The sequence below is a fragment of the Monopterus albus genome, unplaced genomic scaffold, assembly GCF_001952655.1.
Source record: "Monopterus albus unplaced genomic scaffold, M_albus_1.0 scaffold103.1, whole genome shotgun sequence".
NCBI classification, from domain to species: Eukaryota; Metazoa; Chordata; class Actinopteri; order Synbranchiformes; family Synbranchidae; genus Monopterus; species Monopterus albus.
In genome coordinates this window covers 3007349-3032605 of record NW_018127983.1, presented here as the reverse complement: position 1 = coordinate 3032605, position 25257 = coordinate 3007349, and the positions used below count along the sequence as shown (strand labels likewise).

Below are 25257 nucleotides of genomic sequence, written 5' to 3'. Positions count from 1 at the left end.
CATCCACTCATGTAAACACTATATGCCTACAAATAAAGTGTGGCTAGCAGCTCATCACAGCACTGTCACATGCAGTTCTGTTAGCTGCAGTCATCTTGTCTACTAGTCTGCAGAGACAGAATACATCAGCAGTCAGAACTGTTCTACTGTTTTTTTCTGAAGAAACAGTTCCCTTAGATAGACACACGCTATAGAGGAACACAACAAGGTAACATAACACTGGAATTCTAATGTAAATCTCACATGTAATACAGTAATTTAAAAATATGTGTATATGCATACACGGAGAGAGAGAGAGAGGAAATAAAGAAATGCCATAAACATATTTGCATATGTGTAGGTAATTTTGCGTGTGATTCCACAGAAAAAAAGCAAAAAAAAAGCATTAACACTGTATGTGTTTAGGCATCTGCTGTGTGTTGTGGTTGTGGCAAGCAATGATCTATTTTTTCCCCATTACCCCACTGCATACGTGTGGTTCATTTACATTCACGGTTATCCAGATAATGAAGCTTTCAATCCGGGGGATCCTGCGGTGAGAACAATGAACCCAATTACCTCCTGCCGCCTGTGAGATGGGATGGCAGACTCTGAGACAGATGGGAGAGGCTGCACTCGGCCCACAATCCAATCACATTCACCTTGCTTGCTTCCACTTTCCACTGTTCATGTGTTCAGCAGCAACGTATCAACAGGCAGGGGCTAAAGAACCTGGGATCATTACTTTACATGCATCAACAATTCTACACACACATGCACAAACACATTTCCTGAAGTCCACTTGACCCCCCACCCCCACCCCCACCCCACCTCTCTATTCCCCACTGCTTATATGCACCTTGGGTTTCTCTCTTCTTTAAAGCTTCTGAAGAGCTCACATACTGTACCTCAATCTTGATCTTCTGATCATCTAGCCAGGGTCTGACTAAGAACACTCCTAATGAATTATGCAAGATACCCACTTTTCCTTTTTCTAGTTTAATATTTTAGCTGTATACTCTACAATCATTCAAAGATGTGTTTGGCAAAAGTTAGTGGTGACATCATCAGCCCTTGTGTGAATGTGCAACATGGTCAAAGAAAACAGAAACTGTTGATCAAGAAAGAAGTTAAACAAGCATGAAGAGCACCTTGTTTGATCCTGTCTCTGATGCAAGCACATTAAATAAAATCAGCGAAGATGGCTGTTCAGGGAGCTTTACTATAAACTAGACATGTCATCTTGCATTATGGGAGTTTGCTAGATGATGAGGCCTAATGCAGAAAGGTAAAACTAATCATTTAAAAATACTAACAAACAACAAAACAAGTAGCTGCAAACCTTAGTTTACAAGTCCTTTACCTAATTCATACCATAAATGGTCATATCAGTACTCTTCTTCAAGTTGTATATTATAGCATCAAGGCTGCTACCTGTACATCTCCTGGAAGTTTTATAAGTAAGGAAAAATAGAATCTCACTCCTCTAAGAAATGACTTGACATTCAACAGTAGCCGATGATACAAAATGTGCCTGGACCTAAACAGTGCTTGAGGGAATATTTGCCACTACTAAATAATTAGCCAGTGATTGTATGAGAGCTGATACCAATTCAGCATAATACTTCAATATTTCCTACATGTTTTATGCAATATATACTCTTATCTCATATTCTCCCCTGTTATAGCCCCCGGTTTTGACACTCTAATCAATAATAATTGGCTTACTGATCGATGTGTCTATTGAAGTTTTCCATCAGTCTCTATTGCCATCAGCTGTGTCCACACTAGTGTATGGTGTGTTACTAGGGACTTGCATGCTAATGCTTATAGCAGCTCGTCTGACTATAAAGCACTCATTGGTCATTCCTGAGTGCACACGGATATGTAGGTGCACACACTCACACATGTGTGCATGCTCCCTCAGGTGCACACATGCAGACTGAGACTGCACACCCACTGAACCTTTGGATGCATTATTGATAAGCTACTAATTATGCTTGTTACAGTTTCAGCTGACCTTTCCTGGGAACATCCCAGATCATTATAAACTGCGTTCTCTCTTGAAATTGCTAAAGGAATTCTACAGCCCACCTCTCTTGCTCCCTTCTCCCCCCAGCACCACCACCTAAGCTGCTTCAGTTCAATGCTGGACCAAGGTACTATGTTCTTACGTCCTGAAACAGTAACAGAAACTGCTTAAGAAAAATATATGAGGAGTTAGAGCAAGGGGGAAAATGCAAAGAAAAAGGAAAAGTAGAGTAATGGAAACACTAAAGCACAGCATGCAGCACAATAAACCTTGAAGTGAATATCTGCTTTACACTTGATTATCTGAACTTTTTTCCCCATAACCTCTGTATGGCATGAAATAATCTGAACAATGATTCCACAATGGATTCCTAGAGTGCCTCTTGAAATTTGTCAATACTGTGACCCTGACTTTCATCTCATTCTGTTAAAAAAAACTACACCATCAAGGGTTATCACACCTGTTTGCATGCCACTATGCAGTGACATGCTGTGAGGTTGACAGCTGGTGAGGCACTGACTCTTTTACAGCCAGATTTACAAATACAAATGAACCCTTAACAAACTGTTTGTTAACAGACAATGCGTTGTGCTTTATATCTCATATCAGCATTCTTCACACAAACGTGACCCATATTTAATTTGAGGTTAAAATTTATTCCAGTTGAACTTATTTCTAACTAGAAATAATAAAAGTTTATGGTCTTACCTTTACTTGTACACGAAATCCATTTGTCAGCTGGTATGTATTACAAACCCTTTTACTGTTCGAATCCAATATTAAAACAAATATTTTCAATAAAGAAGATCCTGGTTAATCTCTGAGCCTAAACACGTTACAGAACTTCATTTTATACATTATCCAGATTATGGCAAGGCAGAGCATATAATCAGAGTGTTTGAAAGCATTTTATTTGCGATATATAGAGGGACAGCGACACACTATTTGCATCACATACAGTTTGTGAGGATCACACGATCCACCGAGAGGCACAGCAAAGTGCTGCCTCATCGCGCATCTCCTCCATGTATTTGAACGGGACATACGGAAATTCTGCTATTCTTTATTGAAAAAAATTCCTTCAACATCGGATTCAAACGGCAAAAGGGGCCTACAACACACACCAGCCGACAAATATTAGCATTTATTATATTTTATGATTAACTTTTTTTTTCTTTTCAAGATTGACAGGGGAGGCTCTGCCTCACCTGCCTCCCCTGACCGCACGTCACTGCCACTATGATGCTTGAGTCTGAACCATTCTCATCATAGTTTACCATTACAACAAAGAGTGTAATGAGTCTGTTCTACTTAGACACAAAACAGATCTTTTATGATTTTTATGACAAAGCAGAATTGATTATATTTTTAATACAGCAGCTGATTAGACTCGATATTCCAAATAATGCACTCCTTCAGTTGATGGGCATGACCTTCAACAATCCAGATATCGACCTAGAGATTGGGTCATTTACATACATTTACTGTGGTATATAATATGTAGTACAATTAGTGTACGTATGTACAAAGTGTCATTAATAACCTTTAAGACAAACATTTGCTTTTTGATCTCATTTGCTGTTATTACTATTACTACAAATCTAGAGTTAGCTGCCCAGTATGCGGCAATGAATCAGGGACAAGACTTTCAGTGCGACTGTAGAAGGTGTTTTCTTAAGGTTTGCATGACATTCAAGAAACTGCTGTATGAAGGTCATGGTGACAAATCTCTGCAAGCTTTTTATTCTCTTTTACCTTTAATAGTATACAGCTTTTCCTCTTTCTCTGAAACAGACAACAAAATGTTTCCACAGATTCTGCAATTCTCCCTCTAAGAAGGAAGCATATATTTCTAAAGAATCACATTTGTTATCACATTTTGTTGGTGATGGGAGCTGACTCGGAATCAAACTAAATAGACAGAACAGGAAAAGGCTGGAAACAGCAGTTTGCAGGCAGCGCTGTGAACCAGGTGAGCCAATGTAGGGAGGGACAACACTAGCCATAGGATTAATAGTCTAGGGGGAAACCAAGGTAAGCCTGCTGCTCCTTCTTGACATCTTTGTACTTGTGAGACCATAGAAATTAGCCAGTCAATGCGGTGAGTAATGGCCAAGGTGCTTCCATCAGTCCCATTTAACAATCCACGCAAAGCCAACTGAGTAAAATGCAAGAAGAGAAAAAAGTAAATGTTCTCTCCTGGGCATGGGTACAGAGTTGAATCGAGCAGTTTATCACACAAGGCCTAGTGCTGTGAATAGAGCACTTATGCTTTGCCTGTTAAATGACATACAGTTTATTAGCTATACAGATGATAGTGTTTTCCTTGATCTCTTTCCATTATCAACCCTTAATGGAAAGGGTTTTGACATTTATTGACAAAAACAGAAGTTCTATTGCAAAAATAATTAATGGACAAACCAATTCATGCTGTGCTTTATCCAACTTATTTAATAATTAAGAAGATTTGTCATCACTCTAGTGTTCACCACTTTTAAACAGTGTGTATCAGCTTACAGGAACAAAGTTTGAACACCAGGATGCTTTCAGGCCTATATGAAGGCTGATGTACAGTTATCAGTAATGACTCCCAGCGGGAACAGAAGTATCAAAACATCCACATAAAAGCTCAAACCACTCCTGCAGCACAATCCAATTCTCCACTGTCCATCTGTTTGCTGGCTGCATTCACTGTTTGTGCATTGTATCTGATGTGAAGTCAAGCTGACCTCAGCCACTCCTATTTGTAGAGGAGCAAGTTAACATGGGGCCTACAGTACATGATGCTCAAAAGTTAGATTGCTATAAGCACTTTGTTTAACTATTGTTATAATGGCTCTTTAATGTTTCATAAACTTTTCTCTTTGTTGCTTCAAATCAGAACATTACTTATTTTACTGTAAAAATATTTAAAGTTTAAAAGCAGCTCACTGGCAGGCACTGTCACTGCCTTTTGAAGTGTGATTTGGTTAATTTAAAGTCTGGTTGTTTTGACATCGGATGCCCTTGATACACTCCATGTATACCTTTGCAACAGCTGGCTATTCCCCAGCCATCTTTCTTTCCACCTAATCCATAATGATGGAGGAAAACATTTTACACATGTACAGTACATCCCAGATAGACATAGAGGTATAATAAAAACCCAGGACAGCAAATCACGATGAGTGCCGACAGCGGTCTAGGACTACTGTACTGTATGTTACCTGGGCCCCTCCACTGTGTCATTCAGACACGGGCACACTCTCCCCACTCCGCTTACTGTATGTCTCTGCACACACCAAATGTCAGTGACTCATTTTTCAAATGGTATCACAACATGCTCAGAATTGTGCACACACACACACACACACACACACACACACACACACATATCGTATGTAACCCTAACATGATCACCAGAGTACCTGCCAGCAAGCTTCAGGATTTCCAGGACTTCCAGGTTCCCATATGCATTTCTGTCTTATTTGGACTAAGACAACTTTAATATTTCTTTCAGAATTTCTTGAAGCCAAAGTTGAATTTATATTTCAACTAATTTCTGTTCTCTTGCAAAGAATCCATTCAAGAAATTGCTCACAAACAAACAAATTACATCAGATCAAATTCATATTTGCAAAAACAAAACAAAATAAAGCAAAGACAAATGAAGCAAGGTGTGATAATCCACAGTGTGGATGGGTTTACAAGTAAATCTTCAAAACCTATTTCCCCGCTATCCTCTTCCACATTACATTTTCTTCTAAAATTGTTTCATTCATTAGATCAGACCCATGCAAACCCACCTCACTTCCTTTCCAGTTTCATGAAAACATACCCAAAAATCCTTCATGTGAAAACTCTATATTTCTCCCAAAAAGGACAGCCCAAACCATCCTTCTGCTGTCCTTTCACACTTGCCGCAGGGGTCTAAGCCTTTCTTGGTCTTGCGTGAGAGCCAAGGAGACTAAGAATAAGGAATCCTTCTTGGCAGAGACGGGGGAATGGATGGACGGAGAAATGAAGAGATGTGGGGTGATAGAGGTCTCCCAGCTGTCTTAAACCCAGACTTGTCCCAGCACACTGGTTCCCACTAATGACCAGAGGTCCTGAATTCCTCCAGCTCCCCTGAGAAAACAGCTGCTGCCATCCACAGCTTCTCCGCAGGCTTTGAAGGGGATGTGGAAACAGTTGAGCTGGCGACGTTCCTACCCAGCAAAGCAGCAACTCAGGGATGGGGACAGACAGGCTTGTTGTGCCAGCAGGGTGGCTAAGCCAGCTGAAACCCTATCCAGCCAATTACTCCTTCTGAATGCCAAGCTGGTTCCCTAATGAAGAAACTGGGGAACACATGCTGTTAGGTCCTCTCACAGTTTTACAGGTTTTACAGGTAAGTAGTAACATTCCCTCTTAAGGTCAGGCTTTTTTTTTTGCTGTGCATTCTGACAGTTAAGACTAAATGGAGGGAGAAGCTCAGATTGATTCTCTCCAAACCAATTTGTTTAAAATGACAAATTCCTTTTAAAGCTCTTGTTTTTCTCGGTAATCCATCCACTCACACATAGCCCCTGGTTAGGCTTACCCTTTATACTATTTGCAGAGAAAGAAACTACTGTATAGAAAAGGAGCCAAAATGGTCAGGCTACTGGGGGTGGACACTTATGGTTAGACTACCTAATGATTCTGTCCACGTTCCTACTGTTCAGATAAGCAGTGCAGTGCCTCCAGTGAGCCTTCCCTCCATAGACGGCATACATATACACAGCTAATTTGTGCAAGTCTTACAGCACTTGCACACCATTTAGAGATACACTTCAGATTTCACTAGAGAACCAGTGAACTGTATGGCAGGATGGAGGTCAGAATAAATAGAGCTGCTACAACCCAGGAGAAATACATTTAAAATATGCATTGTTTAAGCACCCATTGTTCACTGTCAAATCTGTTAAAGGAGCAATCACCATTATTGTTACTGCCAATGTACTGTGGGAAATATACAGTAAGATGGAAATGGTTTTCCTGTGTTGCTCAGCCTATAGAAAAACATACATCTAATTAAGTCCTTTTATTTAATGTAAAAGAAATACCTTTTCTATTTTTTAACCACAGTATTCCAACAAATTGAATCAGAGAAAAATATAGAATCACAGGCCTTAGGAAATTCATTTACTTATATGTGACAGCTTCTGGACTGTTCTGTCCACTGAACCAACTTCCCTCTAATAATGTGATATCAGACAGAGAAAAACAAGAGACAATCAATAGGACCTGTGGTCATGTATAATTTACAGGGCCAACACCTGGCTGCCAACAAATAAAGATTTTTTTCTTGCATGTTGCATTGAAGGATATTGGACAATTTTGTTGGAAGGAAGTGGCAATTTTCACCAAATCCTGGCCACAGGTCAATGATTGTAAGCTCTGTGGGTGGACACAGCACTGTCCCCAAGTAAACAGGAGCCCTAAATGTGTTCTTCACATGTTTTTGTGTGTTGTGTTTATATCCGTGAACAAGCTCAGTGGAGACACAATGACAAACTGCACCTTGCACAAGTCATAGCCAAACCACACTGGTGCTAAAATAAATTTTTTTAATTGCATGGACAGTACTATGTGATTGTCAGCAATATTTGTGCATGCAATCTCCTGACCATGTGATTATGTGTGTGCACATGCTCGTGTGTATGTGTGTGTCAGGTTGGCTGGAAAGCTGTCAGGTTGCCTTGGCTAGTCAGAGAGCTCGTCTCCCTGAAACAGTTGGGCCCTCATGCTTCCCTCCAAAGCAGTCGGTGATGACCACATGGTTTCACCCCCTCTCTGAAAGGTGCCATTCAGTCACAGCTAGACACACATGGACAAGCATACTAGCAAAGAGACACACACACAAACCAGCACATACACTGTACACCACAGCCATCATACAGAAATATTATATGTGAGCCATCCATTCATAGCATTTCTAGCCAGCATGCAAGGATATTATAACATCATCTAAAATGAGAAGGTACGGCAATCTGGTAGTGTTAGTATTACACCATATTTCACATGTACTGCAAGTGCATACACGCTGCCTTAAACACTTTGTTCTAATATTTACTTGTAACTTCACTATTGCTGCTTTGTGTAACTGTGTATCTGTTGCTGTTATGTGGTTTCTGCCTTTCTGTTTGTTTGTTTGTTTTATTAAAAGTGGTTTTCCTCTCCTTTCCTGTGTGGTAGATTTTAAACTTTATTAATACATTTGACTTGACTTAAATAAATCATTTCAATAAGACAAACTAATTTGTGTATTTTGGATGTTGCCTGACATTTAAAAAATGAAATATATGATATGAATAATATTCATTGTGATATTCTACTATGTTTGTATTTTTTACTTACCATGCTTTTTTGCATTATTGTTTATTGTTTCCTTCACCTTCATTTTGCATAAATATATATGTCATTAAGTGAGAGTTAATTCTAGTATTTGGTGCATAATATAAACATGTTCTGCTGTGTGCAAAGAAAAAAGCCATATTGCTGTTTACATTGCCAACAGTGATATTCTGCAAAATGGTTGAACTTTTTGACTGAGCCATGTTTGGCAGAGAAAGCATTCACTCTCTGAAGTTTGTTCTATCAGCCTCTCTGGATGAGGTCACTGAGGTGGCTAGAAATAAAGAGATGTGTTTTGGAGAAAAAGTCAAAGTGGAAGAAAAAAAAGCAAAAGCAAGATGTCGGGAGATCTGTGTCACATGGTGGACCCAGGACTTGCAGTGGAGGTAGCACACTTCCCCTGAGCTACATTTACCCTTTAGCTGCAGTCAGGCTGAGTGGACAGACGTAGGAGAGGGGGGGAGTACGAGGCAGCGAGGGGATAAGAGAGAAAGTGAGACAAGTAAGCTGGAGAAAGAAACATATCATTGAATCCTAATGTCAGATAAGAGCTGAACAGGAATGATCAAGCTAGCAGCGTACGAATGTGCATCTGTATCAAGTGTAAAATATTGTGATCTTACGTATATTATTCCGTTTTTCACCTTTCATTAATGTCATCAAGACAGAAGGCAAGACAGCTTGACATGCATGCACAAACGCAGAAAGGATTTCACAGACACACTAGTGAGACAGCGCTGGATTTTGACAGAGCCCTTTGTTTCCTCTGTGCTGCTGCTGTACTGTACATTACGTCTCTGCAGTTGTAGGTCACACAATTTTCATACTAAAACAGACCTTCCTGTGGACTGATTTCATGTAGTGATATTCTGTGTGTGCACTTTGTAGTTACTCTATAATACATGGAGGTACTACAAGAAAGGTAAAAGCAACTGAAGCAATGGAAAAGAGGAGGATGACGTGAGGATATACCTGCATGATATGGTTTAACTAACTCATGATATTAATTAGGATATATACATTATTGTACATACAATGAAATAGTACAAAATCTCAAACAACAGGATTCCCAAATCAAAGAATAAAATTCTTCTGTTATGCATTACTGTATATTTGTAAAACAAACACTTTAATAACTACTTTTTTTAATTACAGCTTTCACCAACTGATTAATCCGAACAAAAGTAAGCTGTACAAGTATAATGATAATGAAGAAATTATGATCAAGATTTAACATGGGTGAACTAGATAAATCACATTGTTGTGTTACATCCCAGTTTTATGTTGGGGTGTTTATTTTGATGAAATCAAGTGAGACAACTAAAATCCTGTTTCACTGCCATGCAGCAATCCCTTTTCTCTGGATTAATAATTCAGACTGTACATGCTGGGAGGCCAAGAACAGATCCCTAAAATAACACAAGGATGGAGGGATGGAAGAGAGGTGGGGGGAGAGTGGGAAATAGGATGACAACTATTCAAGGAGGCTGACAACCAGCAAGTCAGGGACTTTCTCAGCATCTCAAGTACCCCACTCTCTCCTTGACCTGGGAAAGGGCACATCTCTTGATGACATTGCTGTTCCAGGTGTCATTGCACCCACCATGCAGCCAAAAGATCCTCCTGTTTTATATCTGATAGGCCCGGATTTAATAAGTTCAACTTGTCATTGACTGCTGGCCCTGGTGTCAAATTGGTCTTGTTAAACTGAGCTGCTTATTAAGAGATTAAGAGACCTGTTCAGATTAGGATTCAAAACCGCCTCTCAAAAGCAGACCTCCCTCTAACAGTCAGAGATGGTTGCAACAGTGCTTCAAGGTTTCACTTTAAGATTCAGGAATCAATTCCTGCTTCCAGTCCAGTGTATTAGGTTGATATGTGCCAGCAGTCAGGCAGGCAGCTGTCGAGGGCTGTACCTTTCCCTAAAGCACATTGTGCCTGTACTCCTCCTCAATTCCCTGATAACATTAATGCCAGGGAGAAGTCCCTGAACTAGGCCAGACATTTTCTTAATATTAGAGTTGTAGACTGGCCTGTTTTCTTTGTCCCTACCAAATTTCTTAAAAAACTCCTGTGCGATTTAAGAGCAGTACAATATTGACCCACAATATCTTCCACATCAACAACAGCTGAGCCACTCGCTTCCCTAATGGTTGGAAAATCAATAGGTAACGAATGGGCTTATTTATATTTCAAGCAATGATGTGTCATGTTTTGGGTTTTATGACAAGTTTATTGCTGTAGGGAGATACAGAAGATGTGTGATTTAGTAATGGGGAAAAACACATCTGCGGATCTCTATCAGCTGTTGCCACAGCAAAATACAACAACAACAAAAAAAAAATCTGTTCCAGATGGGGATCTCTGTCTTACTACCCCATCTTTGTTTTTTGTCTAAGTCCACCTCAGTGGCTAATCTACAACGAAAAGACAGTTCACTCCCTCAACTCTTACCCGATAATGCCCTCCACTATCAAAGTACTCTTTGAAGTCCACATTCTATAAAATCGGTTCAAGTGTCAAGTCAGAGTTCCCTAAGCCAAAGGTGCGGCAGTCGCTTGAAGCTTCATTCTTCTTTCTACTTATTCCCCAGTGTGATCTCAGCTGCCTTTTGTATTCTTTGGGGCCCTCTTCATGTTTTATTGCAAAGAGGCAATCAGGATGGCATGTGTTTAGACCTGGTCACAAGCCCCTAAGAAGTGAAGTGTCTGAGATACACTTATTATCTCATTTGCACAGAGACACATTCGCCAATCATCTGTGACAATATCAGCTCGCCTGACTGACTCATCAATGAGAGGAGGCCAAGGGAGTCAATGGAGTAAGGAAAAAAGGATAAAGAGAAGGCAAACACAGTGCACATATGGGGACAGCATAAACCAGGGCAGTGAAAGATGTACGGGACACAAAAAATGACAATAGGGTACGTTTTTTTTTTTAAAGGCAAAAATACAAATTCACATTATAAGTTACCATGAACCATAGCATAGCCAGGGCAGCAAGAGTATGCCCACATCAATACTTCAGTGCTATAATAATGACAGGAACACACACACACACACACACACGAATACTTGTGATAATGTTAAAACAATCCTTCTTCCTTCATGCACCAAAGCAAAGGTTATCCCAATCATCTTTTCGGCTGCTGCAGTTTTATAGCCCCAGAATGACTGCTGCTCTCTCCATTACCTCTTCATTCGTTTGACTGGCAGATGGGTGGAAAGATGGTGGATGGCAAGTGGGCGGGTGGGTAATCATGAGACTGTGTGTCACAGTGCCTGCATGTTCTCAGCACTATTTGTCGTCTCAGCAAGTGAGAAGGCAGGTGAGACATGACTGTGCGTAATTTTAAAAGCCTCTTTACAGTGGCCACTGAACCATTGTTGGCATTCCCTAATGGTGCATCACAGATGCACCATCTCAGTACTGCTCATCACCTTCCCCATGTCCTGTGTCCTTGTCTGTTGTCATAGCTGCCACAGCTTAAGTCACAGACATAGGTGTAAGAATACATAACTGAATATACAATATTATACTAAGTACTGCATTTTTCTGACATGCATGAGTGCTAATCTCTTTTTAATCCACTGCCTCCCTATCTGTGCTTGAATGATTTGGTTGAAGCAGGTGTCCTTTCCAGTCCAATCATAGCCGGATGCAGTGATTTAAGTGAATGGTGTGGACTGGCAGTGAGAAAGACAGAGGGTGATATAAGAGACTAATGGAGTTAATATGCTGAGATGGACAGATAGTGGAAAGAAGAGGTTAGATTGGAGGAGTAGACATGGAGAGCTAGCTGAGTTACAGGTACTGAATCTGAATAGAGATCTAATTTTACACCTGATTCTTCTCTCTGTGACTTTGTTTCTTGTTTCTCTACCTTTCTACAACTAAAACTGCTTAAACAAATTGCTCTTCAAAATCTATTATTGTCATGATGCATGTGCCTAATGTGTAAAAAATTTTTTATATATTAAAAAAAATAATAATGAGTGTGTCATTTTCATTTATCTAGAGCTGACATGTTGTTTTATTCAGTTTTCCCATACTGAAGTGCTCCACTATCATTTTTATAGTAAAATTGCAGTGTTGTATTGTGTAAACAAAAATAAAAAAAGTGACTGTATTGCATGTATTTTCAGTATACTGACTGGAGAGGCATGTTCTGTCTGTCCATATCCTCAGGTGAAAAAGCTGTTGTTTTAATCTTTTCTGCTTTGTTCTTTTGTCATCATTTGTTTTCCCATCTATTCTTTGTCCTGTGTTCGCTCTATCTCTCATTTTCTTTTTGTCACTCATGCTCTTTTCATGTCCCAACTCGTGAAAGATCCAATGTTATTTTAATATATACTCACATATATATATTTATATATACTCAGTTACTAGTGTCATGATTCTGTTTCGGTATAATGGTTTTATTCTGACACCACTTCCTGTTACGGTGTCATTGTAGCTACGGACTCTTCATCCTAATCAGTGACAATTGTTTGCACCTGTTGACACCCCTTTATAGGCAGCGTCCCCCCACCAGGAAGCTGCCAGATTGTTCTAACTCATGTTTAGACTTTCCAGCGTGTTTTCTTGTGCCTGTTATTCTAGCTCTGACCCTGGATTGCCTTGTAACCACTGAGTACTGCCTAACCCTTCTGATTCTGTTTGGATTCAGTGCATCGACTTATGGACTTCCCCTACTGACCGTTCTACTTTATGGATTTCCCTTATTGACTGTTCTTCTTGTGAATACCTTGGATGTGTGAGTTTGTTGCCTCTGACCCTGGACTGGATTATCGACCTGAGAGTGTTGCGTGTTGAATCAAACTTCTGCATTGTGTATCGTTTGTTTCTGACCAGTGCTTTGATTAAAGAGACAGTGTTCTGCTTTTACTCATCTGGCCTTCTAATTGAGTTCAACCTCGATATTATCGGCAGCTTTACACACTGTCCCTGACAATTAGTTCTCCACAACTAACAAACATATCTCATCATGAGAATCTGCATGTACTCCATGTACTCTTAGTGTTGTATGAGCAGCAATCTTTTTTTCCCTCTTGCCAGTTTTTGTATACATCAAATCTCCTAATAGTATTTTTCCTCTTTAAGTGAACAAACAGAACATGTTCTTTCCACATGGGAAAGTCTCACAAAATTAGGGCAGAGAATTCAGTGCAGTGAAGAGGGAAGGGCAAAATTCAAAGCCTAGCTGCGTTGCCCTGAAAATGCTCAGACCTCCTTTGTTGTTGCTATTTAAGCTGTCATGTCATGACACTCTAACTCAGTCTAGCTTAACCAAAAAGGGTTTGTCTAGCTTGAATCTTTCAGTTGAGTGTTTATATATACAGTATATATAAACATGTATTTGGGTGTGTGTGTATGCACATTTGCCTGGATGCATCCATTTCCAGTTTCAATCACCTCATCTGGTGGTGGACCTCCTCTGTCTGTTCTGAGACCTGCCATGCCTCACTTGATCTGCCAAACCTGACCTCACTGTAGCTATATGTGTTTGTGTTTATATGTGTGTGCCTAGTATTTCTCACAGTGTGAAGCCTGAAACCTGTTTACACACTCACATTGTGGGGACTCAGCCTTCCTTGTGGGGACTTGAATTTTAGGGTAAAGACTCGGTTTAAGGTTAAGTTAAGCTACTCTACCTAATTTTTTTTCAGCTGCTACAGTCTTGTAAGAGTCAAAATAAACTAACACCATAAGCTGCTCTTAACAGCTCCATGGCCCTCTCCTCATGCCCGGTTTCCTAAGCCCCTTTCAGACAAGCATCCCATATCTAGGCATCATGTCTGAACAAAGTCCTGAGTTGTGAAGCTGGCAAAGTGTTACCGGCAACTTTACATTGTCGGACCTAGTCACATCGTCAGCTACGTTCTAAATGGCTACATGTCTGAATTGAACTGACCAAATTGCCAGTTTGGACACTGCCAAGATGATAGCAGTGCTATAGCACAACTCTGTAGCACTGTCTCTGTTTCACTGCTTCCTGCTAGCACAGCTCTCTTCATTCACTATATACTGTAGCTGACTTGACCACCACTGCACTCTAGCTTTCTCTCTGTGTATATTTTGCGCAGGCAGTGAAATTTGTGCAATAATATAATAAGTACATAACATTGCTAGCTAGTACAGAGTATATTTTGAACAGGTACAAAGAAGCTATGGTTTATTAGCATCAGCTAATGCTGAATGGCTGGAAATTGGTCTGACATGAAAGTCAGAGGACTGCAGTGTCTACCTGGCATGATGTTGGATATCATGTAAACATTGTGGCTGTACTCAGCTAGGTCCTGCTAAAGTACACACCAGCTCTATGTCTGAATGCCAAAAAGCAGAGAGATACCTCATCCTGTTCCATTTTCATCTGATTTGTCAGTCAATGTGTAAAATTTTATTTAATGCACCTTTAAGGTTATGGCAGGCCTCCAGGAAATGAATGTACTCTAAGTCAATGTAAAGTCCCCACAAGGAATAAAATCAAATCTGTGTGTGTGTGTGTGTGTGTGTGTGTGTGTGTGTGTGTTTGGTGGGTTGCTTGATGATCCTGGTCCCTTATGAAGTGGTGTCATTAAAGCAGAGAGAAGGAGCAAATGGGTGATTGCAGTGATTTGGCAGAGGTTGCACACAGTCTGTCCTCCAATCAGAAACCTTGCCTGGCCTCCTCCACCTCCAGTGCAATCACAGAGCACAGTCCACAGAGAACACACATATCCTTAGTTTATCAGCCTCAGGTATGGGCTTGTCACTGTTATCTGCTTAGACTGTGGGTACAAATGCATACCAGGAGATTTCATATCTGCAGATTACAGTTAACTTCTAACAGGGAGGTAAATAATATCCTCAATTAAAATGAGCTGTACATTTTATGATTAAGAGCATAATTAGTAATGCTGAATTTCTGAACACATATTAAAAACTTATGTCAAATTTTCAAAAACCTTTTTAAATTATTATAATTTATTTTTTCAAAAATCTAGTTAAATCAAATTAACACTTGAGAGTAGAATGCTCCTACAGACTGAACACAGGTATCTGTGTCAGGTCCGCTCGGCGCGACCTGCCTCTCTTCCACCTTTCTCTCCTCAGCTCTCTCTGCACCTCAGCTGTGTTGCATTCCAGTAATCAGCGATTCGTTTGTCGGTGCGCACAGCTGGGGTGCATCCCGATGATTACCTGTCCTCCTTATTTATACCTCTGGCAGACGCTTTGTCTTTGCTGGAGCATTAACTTACCTACCCCGTAACAGCCTTATATTCGTGGTATGTATTGTACATCATTTTGTTTTCCATGCTGACAGTTCTTGTGCTGTGGATCTCATTTTGTACGTTGGTTATTTGTTTTGGGTTATACGTCTCTAGACGTCCATGCCAACAGTTCCTGTGCTGTGGATCTCTTTGTAGGTTATTTTTTGTTCTTCCATGAGGTTAGCTAGACGTTATTTTTTGACATTCCACACTGACAGTTCCTGTGCTGTGGATTTCCTTTTTCATTCGACAATCCTACTGGTTAGTTGTCTATTCACCTGTCCGTCCTGATCCTCCCACTCTCCTGGTTTCTGGCGTTAGCTTGTCTACTCCCCTGGTCATCCTGGTCTCCTCCACCATCTCTGCCCTACTTTGCTGGTTTATGTACATGGACTATGATATGTTATTTTTTTGTTACTTTGCATTTCCCATCATTAAACCACCTTTTTTTACTAGCACCTGGGTCAGCAGTCTTGAGTCCTACCTCAGTTCTCCCTCACCCTCCTGGTGAGGGGAACTAACTATAACCATAACAATTTGTTTTAAATTAATGGAGGTGAAATGAAATGTACACTAAAATAGAATGGCTAATATAAAGGCTAAATAAGGCAAACCTTAAAAAGTTCACATTTTTATCTATCTCCATGTCACTGGGTACATTCTAAGTAGTTTAGCATACTAGCAACCAATACAAATAAACAATAGCACAAGTTGTCAGAAACTGCGCGCGATGCTGCCGAAAAGTGTTTAGTGAACTCAATTAAAAGGCAAGACGAGGAAGTGATGAACAAAACCGTCTCTTTAATAAGAGAGCTAAAACTAAACAAAACCATACGAGACAAGGTGAAACACAAAAATCACGGTCGGTATCAGTCCCAGGTCAGAGCCAGCAAACACATACATCCAGGGGAATCCAAAATTTGTTGTCCAGAAGGGAAAGTCCGATAATCATACACCGTGGCAGTCCGTACCAAGTGGGCGAGGCAGAATAGAATAGTCCAAGGTAACAGTCCGGGATCAGAAACACAAAATACCAAAACCGAAGAAAATGCTGGAAAGTCAGAGCTGGGGTGTAGAACAATCTGGCAGCGTCCTGGTGGGAGGACGCTGCCTAAATAGAAGTAAAAAAACAGGTGCAAACAATAAGGAGCAGGTGACCTAATGATGATCAAGTAAAAGGGCCAAAACTGAGGTGAAACAAAACAGGAAGTAATGTGAAAATAAAAGCCGGACAGGAAGCAGCGGGACCGAATCATGACACAAGTAGCACCATTCTTTAAGCTTCCACCAGAAAAATGATTTTGAGATGGTCATGAAAGTGTGACTGGCACAGTAATGACTAACATGTAATTCATTTTTATTTAAATTCATGTCAGCATATTTTCTTTGACAATCCAGCTTTTGCTATTTTATTGTACTACTGTTTAGTCCTCACCAGTATGCTGCATACTGTAAAGTGAGGAATCACATTTATTGACATCTCATAATGCTTATAATGGCCTTTCTGTTGTTGTTAAATAATGAAAGTCAACCATTTGGTCTGTGTTACATTATCTTGCATCTTTAATATAATAGTTTATTATCTATCTGTTCTGACTCAAAACTATGAATTCAAACACTGAAGGGCTACCTTTGCATGGCACAGAACATAGGGTTCCTTATTGTCTCAGCAGGTCGGACTACTGCATACCATCTATACTTTTTGATATGTTCAAAGGGTACAGAAAAGAAACAAGATAGGACAAAAAGAGAGAAAGAGAATGATTTATAAAATGTTTGGAATTTAGCACTAAATTGATCTGCAGTCTGTCTGTCCCCAAAGAGGTTTAGGTGCAGTAATGAGAATGGCAGACAAGATGCATATGGGGGCCGTCTTGTCCCCATCTTCATCCCTCTCTGAACAAAGACAAGTTTGTTTCTCAAGGTGATTGTTGCAGTGATAAGGGAGAGGGTGCTATTAAGGGTGACAGCAGAGGGGCTGAGAGGCAGTGGCTGACTGGATAACCTTGTCCCCATCCCCGCCTCGCTTCTTTCTGCATGAGCATCTCTACCACTGGCCTGCCCTGCCTGCTTGGTTGTCTGAACACAATCTGCTGGCTGGAATTACCTTCTGGCCCTAGAAAAACTAAACATGATTTCTGACCTTTCCTTTCTGTGTTCAACAGTAACCTTTGCTGATCTGTCTACGCTATAAGACCATCGCAACGAACAAGGAACGAAGTGGAAGGGATGTGTGTGTTTTTTAAAGGGGGTTATGGATGAATGTGTGTTTAGATGAATTTATACGGGTGTGCATATTCGAGTGCAAATACATGGGTTAGTCACAACAACCACAATACAAGCTTGCAATCAAATGCAGCCTTGCAGTAATGAAGTTTAAAATGTCCAAATTTTGTTGGTAGCTCTTGTCAGTTTTTAGATGTACAGTATGTACTATATTATGAGGTGTTCCTGTTATTTTGTCCACTCTGTAAGCTACTGGTGCTTCTATCTATGTACCATAAAAGTTGTTGTAACAGTGCATTTAGTTAGAAAAAAGAGTGTGAGGCACTGTCTTTGCAGAAATACTGCGTCTTTCCACCAACTAAATCCATTACATCATCACTCTGCCTCCTGTTGTTTTCTGCTCTGTCAGCAAGTTTTACATTGGTGTTATCATTAGTTTGTTAGATAAGGCTAATTGATCTCCACCTACCAAGAGTATTAGTGAATTGTTGTGATCTAGGTCTTCCACTGACTCTGCATAACTCCTACAGCCTCAGCACAATCCGACCCACAGGAGCACAGCACATCCCTAAAGAAATGATTTCATCATCTCTTTCTCTCTCTCTGTTGTTCTCTTGCTTTCTCTCCTCTTGTCTGCCATAAACCTAATTCACCCTCCACCCCTCCCCTTCAAAACAAACCAGTTTGTGCTGATGTTAGGGTAAAATTTAAGAGCTTACAGGCAGACTGACCTGAACATCCCAGGCCGGATTGGTGGGGTTAGCTGAACTGAACTCTGGGCTGTGTATCACTATTGTTTGTGTAATAGCAGCATAGGGGATTTGGAAGGAGTGCAAGCTCTGAATATGTGACCTAGCTGGCCTTACCATTGGATTAGCTCACCTTGATCCCCACAACCTCTGAACATGCTCTCTACTATATCAAGATCTCTCCATTTATGACCAGCTTAGCACACTGTGACCAGTAATCTATAGTTTTCTGCTTCTGCTGCCCCTCCTCCCGCTGGTTTATCAACACCCTTCTGTTTTTCTGTTCCTCTAACTACCCCTCTCTCCTTCATTCTAAAGGGGATCAGTGGAGCTTAGAGGCCTTCCTGCTTGCTTCATTACTGAGCTGCTCTGACATGAGGAGTTTGAATCTCTAGTAAGAAAAGGAGAATGCCACTGATGTTTAATACATGGACCACTCTGTTGTCTTTTACACCAGATAAATTCATCATCAAAAACTGAATGCAGAACAGCAACAGAGCATGTAGCCCTGCTCTCTCACTCTGGATTCTCAATCTTTCTTTCTTTTTTTGTCCTTTCTATTTAACTTATTGCCTCACTTTCATTTTCTCTCTCTCTTTGTGCCGTCACATCTCAGTGAACTGGAGCAAACCTTTTTCAGTGTCCTTCAGTTGGAGTAAACACACAAGCACAACACAACACTGCTGCCGAGTTGGCAACACAAAACACAGCCCCCTAAAAAGAAAACTGACCCATTCTAAACCCATTCTATTCAGCTCATATGTACATTGTGTGTGTCTCTATGTTTAAATAAATTATTTGTGTGTGCGCACGTGTTCCTATTGTTATGTCCACTGCTTGTGTGTGTGTGTGTGTGTGTTTGCATGGAAAAGCAAGAGAGTGAGTATGTGCGTGTCACGGCCATATTGGTATGTATGCTTTTGCCTGTTCATCCTGTCTGTGTGGGTGTGTGCGTGGGTGGCAGACCTGCCTTGATAATGCCAGAGCCTGTTTCTAATCCAGGCCTCCTCAGTGGGCTGGAGCTCAACTGTGCCAGGCAGGCCTGCTACAACACCAACAGAGCCCCAGCTGACAGCTAGCCTGCTCCTCTCTCTGCTTTATAGACAATCTCACTGCTCAGAAGTTTAACAGTGGCTTAAAATGAGACATGAGAACAGCCATGAAAAGGACAGAAATACAGCACTTGCACAAAAGAAAATTACAAAAGAACATGACAGTTTTTTTAAAGATGAACTAAAAAAAGATACAAAAGGGAAAATCTAATGAAATGACAGCCCACAAAAATGGAAACAAGAAAGGACAGACAGTATTGGTGAAATGTTATGGGGGGTAAAGGGTTTAGAATGAAATCAAAGTGGTTAAAGCTGATTTATCATGTGTGAGGACGCCAAGCCCTCTAAGGAGGCACTGAACAGCCCTTCAGAAATGAAATATCAGCAGCAGTCAGTGTCAGTCATCAGTAGCATGTCTGATGGAAAATCAATCTATTTCATATCAGAGACCTGTGAGGAGAAAACCAGAGACAGGTCCCTGCTGCATCTGTGCTGCTGTGGCTCTTTAAACATCTTCCTGGCAGAAACAACCCAGAGTTGTCTGCATCATCAGTGACGGAGACATTCACGGTGCTGCTGGATCAATGTGTACTGCAGTTCTGCTAGATTAGGTAGGTGATTGCCCATTAATATTCATTTCACAGTGTGTCTTTGTTAAGCAGCAGCAGGGGCTGACAGAGTGTTTGGATGGATTTAATCTACCATATATTTCCTTTTAATTTCTGTAGGCCATGTACTTCACTCATATGGCCTCAGTGAAGCTACCCGGAGGTTAGATGTGCTCTAAATTTTAAGAGTTTGTTTTTAGTGTCCGATAAGGTGAACATTTTAAAAATCTCCATCAGAAAACTGCTCTGCTTTGAATAACTGTCCAAGAATTTTATACCAAATATTTTAAATAGTTAGAACAGTATGTTCCACTGTATTCCTCTTTTATTATTGTAGGCAAGCAGTTTACATTTTCATTGCAACAATAACTAGGGTGGATACTGGTGCTGCAGATAGCCGTCTCGACCGTGCACTTGTTTTTCCTCATTTTCTCAGTCTTCTGCAACCCATCCTGGATTACCTTCGCCAGAGAAGAGCTACTAAACATCAAACAACTCTGAAGGGGAATTCTCTGATTTTTGCTAATGCAAACCATAAAGCCACAGTAACAGGTCTTTCCCTGATGCACGTCCAATCCAGTGCACGTGATCTGAACTTTCCTCCCTATAATGAGATTAAGGGACTAATTAGTATAATTGTGTGTTGTAGTGTGACTGTGTGCCCCCTATTGGACTTGCAGTATGGCCCTTGAGACAGCAGACCAGACTGGGTCTGTCCCTGGTACCCCTCCCTCCACTGCACTAAGAAGCTAATTAATATTTCTTTGCATCTGCTCTTCCAGCTCCTGTACACAATGGCGAGTTATTGATCTGGATCCTGGCAGTGGCAAACAAATAAGGATCAGAATAACAAAAAAATTAATCTTGGCAGTTTTGACAATGTGAAATAACAACACATCTCACCTTGAAATTATGAAACCTTCTTCCATATTTTTACAGCAAATAAGGAGCAAAAGCTTGCAGTAGGTCATAAAAGAGAATCAGCTAACTGCAGCTGATGACAGAACCAAATCTGTGAAAAAAAGTTATCTTTGCCAATAGTTATTGGAAAAAAGAAAAAGAAAAGAAAATCAAGTCTGCAGATTAGAAATGGGATGAGAATATTTAAATCAGTTCCATCCCCCTTTGCAAATTCCTTGTATCCCCATCTCACTTCTACTTCCTAACCTGTTAAAGTCATGCTGACGTTAGATTGCCCCTGCGGCACCACTCTGACCTATTCATTTAAGATGATGTGCAGCTCTCAGGTCTGTTCCAGCACTCATTTGTTCCTTAATGGGGTCCCCATGGCTAGCCAATAAGGGGACCCCGTACTGACCAAAGTGCCCTGGGAGCTTTAAAACCAGCCACTTGCAACCAAGTAAAGAGACAGCTGAGTGTCATTGTTAAATGTGGACACACAGCACCACAATGGCAAAATCAATGGAGCTATAGGGGACATCAATCTTCACAGCACAAGACCCTTTTCCTTGTCTCTCTTCTTCTCTATAGCTCTGAATGAAAGGTTGAGAGAAGAAGACAGAAAGAAAGAAAGATAGAACAAAACATGGAGTACAGACAGGGATGGCCTTTCCTCCACCCATCTCAAGGGGTTATGGTGTCCTTTGAAGACTGTGTGCATTTGACAGGCAGCCAAGTGGCCAGCCATCCTAATTCACCCCAAACAGGCAAAGGTTTTAAGGTAAGGCCTCAGAAGTGCAGCAGAGCAGCTGTATGCAGTTGGCATCGTTTTTGCATTTTCCCTCCCTGTCTGTTTTTTTTACTTCCAAATCTCGCTCTTTCCTTCCAACAGAATGCAAAAGGTTGAAAACAACGCTCCCACTTTAAATAACTTGATGCACGAGATGCACACCAAAAAAAAAAACAACAAGGCTCATTGTCTCTGCCACTGACTTGAAGGTTGCCTCCTCATCTCATTAACATAAATGCAGATAGGCAGCGAGTAAATGAATGCCTCCAAAAAGGGAAGAGATCAAAGTCGACAGAATTAAGGCCAAGTAATGAGGATTTTGGCAGGAACGCTGCAAATTTATTGATTGTTTGGCAAGCTGTATGTGCTCATGCTCCAGTTTCCCCCTCCCTTTATACTATTTACTCTTGATTTTCAAATCCACACAAAAAAGGTAGTGTGGGCTTCAACAGGGTCTTTGTGTGGCTATGGTTCCAGTATTGAGTCTAATCACTATTTAATTTACAGTGCAGTGATAATGTACTTGGCATAGGAAACAAGAAAAGAGAGACTGGCAGCAGGGAGACCCACCACAGCCTTGTGTCCTTTCAATAATAAACTCACTAATCAATTACAACCAGCACAAGGGCACAAGTGGGTTGAGACTGTGCAAAATAAACAAAAAGGTTATTCCAGAACCCCTGTGGATATCAACTAGTGATAAACAATTTTTAAAAGGAAAACTATAATATATACAATATGAGAAGAAATTACCAACATTTACACTAAAATTTATTATAAACTATCACAAGACTGGCATTCACACAAAGGCGGCATCAAATCACTTTGTGTTTCGATGTCACATAATGGGTTTAAAACTGTAGTAATATCTTTGGAATGATCAAATTATTAGAATGATGTAAGTGCAGCAGCATGAGAATGAAAAAGAATTGGCATGTGAGAAAAAGAGAGACAGAAATACTGTATTGAGAGCATTGGAACAGATGGGATCAGAGCGAAAGAATAAAAAGAATTTGCCCAGATAAGACAGATGAAAAGGCGACATGAATAAATGATGAAGAAAAGAAGACAACTACCTCCACGGCTCTCGCTGTCAGCCGGTTTCACCTGGATGGGGCGAGTCATCTAGAGGGGAGAGAAGAAAGAGCAGCAGAGGGGTTAGCGTTGGATGTCGCTGCTACAAGGAGGGACCACAAACCAGAGGTGTCAAGGCCCTCTCTCACATACTAATAGATGTTCTGTGATACTGATCAAAGCTAGAGAGGAAACAAACCACTATCATGCAGCTCGGTTGACTTGACACTATAATGTTTCTCCTGCCCATTATTCAGTGTAAACAAAACAACCTTAACTCTTGTTCACACATAAAATATATGTGTGTGTGTGTGTGTGTGTATTTGTGTGTGCATTCCTCTCTGTCTGTTCATATTTGTGGTTTTTCACAGCATGGAGAGGTTGAAAGGCTGCATATGTGTGTACAAGTGAAAGAGGCTGAGGCAGTCCTAATAAAAGTGAATCCAGCCACAGGAGGAGAGAGATCAATGCAGGCCTATTGATCTAGGCCCTTGGGCTGTGGAGAGCATCTAGCTGGGAAGGTTTCTCTGGTTAGAAGGCTCACTCTAATCCACTGGACCCTGATAAGAATGGGATTGGTTGGATTAGATGCCTCTGTCATCACAGTCTTTGTTCACGCTCTCCTCCTTCCTCAATTTTGCCTCCTTCTTTTGTCATTATTGTTGTTCAAGCTGAACAATTTTGCCAGACCTGGGTCCAATTTGTTTGGAGGAAATGTTTAAAAGATGTAGCTGTGATTTACAATATGTTTGTTTGAACTGTAGTGCCATTTTAATAATGTATTATTAGTATCCCGAATACAGACCTGCGTATGATATGCATATAGAGTATGTACTACAGCACAGGATAAAGCATACGATACAACTTAAGTTCCCATATCTGAACTCACAAAACAAATAGATTTAATAATCAAAAATCACACATTTCAATAAAACTGGGCCCAAAATGGCACAAATTTATAACAGGATTATTACACTTAATTTACAGTAAACATTTTTAGCTACTATTTAATCACCTATTTGCTGCTTGAAACTATTGGTCATTACCAGGCATCCCAGTCAAATCACTGAAAACTGTCTCACTGATATCTTTATACATATGTATATTTTGTTCAGTCTTCCTCTCATGTATCTTTTTTTTTCCAGTTCAATTCCAGAGCAGGACCGAAAAGGTCAGATTTAAAGACAGGGCATTCCAATAAAAGTATGACATGTTCAAGGAGAAACACCATAATGGGATTTTAAAATGTCTTAATAACATGCTGATATATGGGAGAGTCCCAAGCCCGATTCATTAAGTGCTCAACGTATCCATTTTCACCTTGAGGAACTGAGTAACCTTCCCTCACTGAAATTATTCCATAAATTTACTCATCGTAAATAATAACTAGCACTGACTAAGTAGGAAAACAGAAAGGATGTTATGCCTGTGAAGGTTGAAGCTTTAGCTCCTTGTTTCTTGTCTCACTCCCCATGAGTCTCCCTCCCCATCTACAAGTGCTTTCTTTTCCTTGTACAACAGAAGTAACCCTACAGTATGTTAATGCCAAGCCACAGGGTGTGCTGCTCCACAGCATGTACTGATAAATTACAGAATCAACCGTGACAGTATCGTGCACATGTTCAAAGCAACCTCTGAGACAAAAACACCTCTGAATAAAAAAAAGAAAACATCCTTGAGTCAAATTCACAAATAAATTTACAACTCTGCTCCTTCACAACAACACAGGACATCTTTGAATTTGCATTTGACTTGTCAAACATACAAACGATGCTTCCATCCTGCCAGTTGATTTTTGTTCAAATGCATGATGGAGGAGGCCAAATCCACGGCTGAGACTCCGCTACTCAGCTATGATCTTAGCAGTCTCTGCAGGGTGCCTGTGTGTGGGAGGCAGCCCTCTCTAAAGCTAGTTACTGTTCAGTCTCCAAACTGCTAGTTTAATGGTCTATTTATTTGCCCAAGAGCAATGCATTATGGTCCTGAACAGTCACTACTGACAGCTCTCAGTTTGTTTCATTTCCCTTAAATACATGAAGAAAATCATGTAATTTCAGCAGAATGTAAGTACATGTTGCTAAGCACACTTATGCTATATGCATGCTCGAACATGCACAGACATGGTAACTTAAATAAAATGTATTAAGTACTGCTGTTGCCTAGGAGACTATTCATTAGCTTCAGATGCTCTGGTGTGGGGTTTTAATTCTGTCCTTTGTGAGCTGCAGCTAGTAGCT

The 25257-nt window shown here is 40.5% G+C and overlaps 1 protein-coding gene across 4 annotated transcripts in view; it reads right to left on the bottom strand.

Annotated features, from left to right (window-relative positions):
* Positions 1-25257, bottom strand: part of celf5a (cugbp, Elav-like family member 5a) — a 235533-nt gene that overhangs the window by 77268 nt on the left and 133008 nt on the right. For all 4 annotated transcript variants that reach the window (XM_020609970.1, XM_020609969.1, XM_020609972.1 and 1 more), the window contains exon 3: positions 23023-23071. In XM_020609970.1, coding sequence (XP_020465626.1) covers positions 23023-23071 — 49 coding nt within the window. The remainder of the gene's footprint in view (positions 1-23022; positions 23072-25257) is intronic.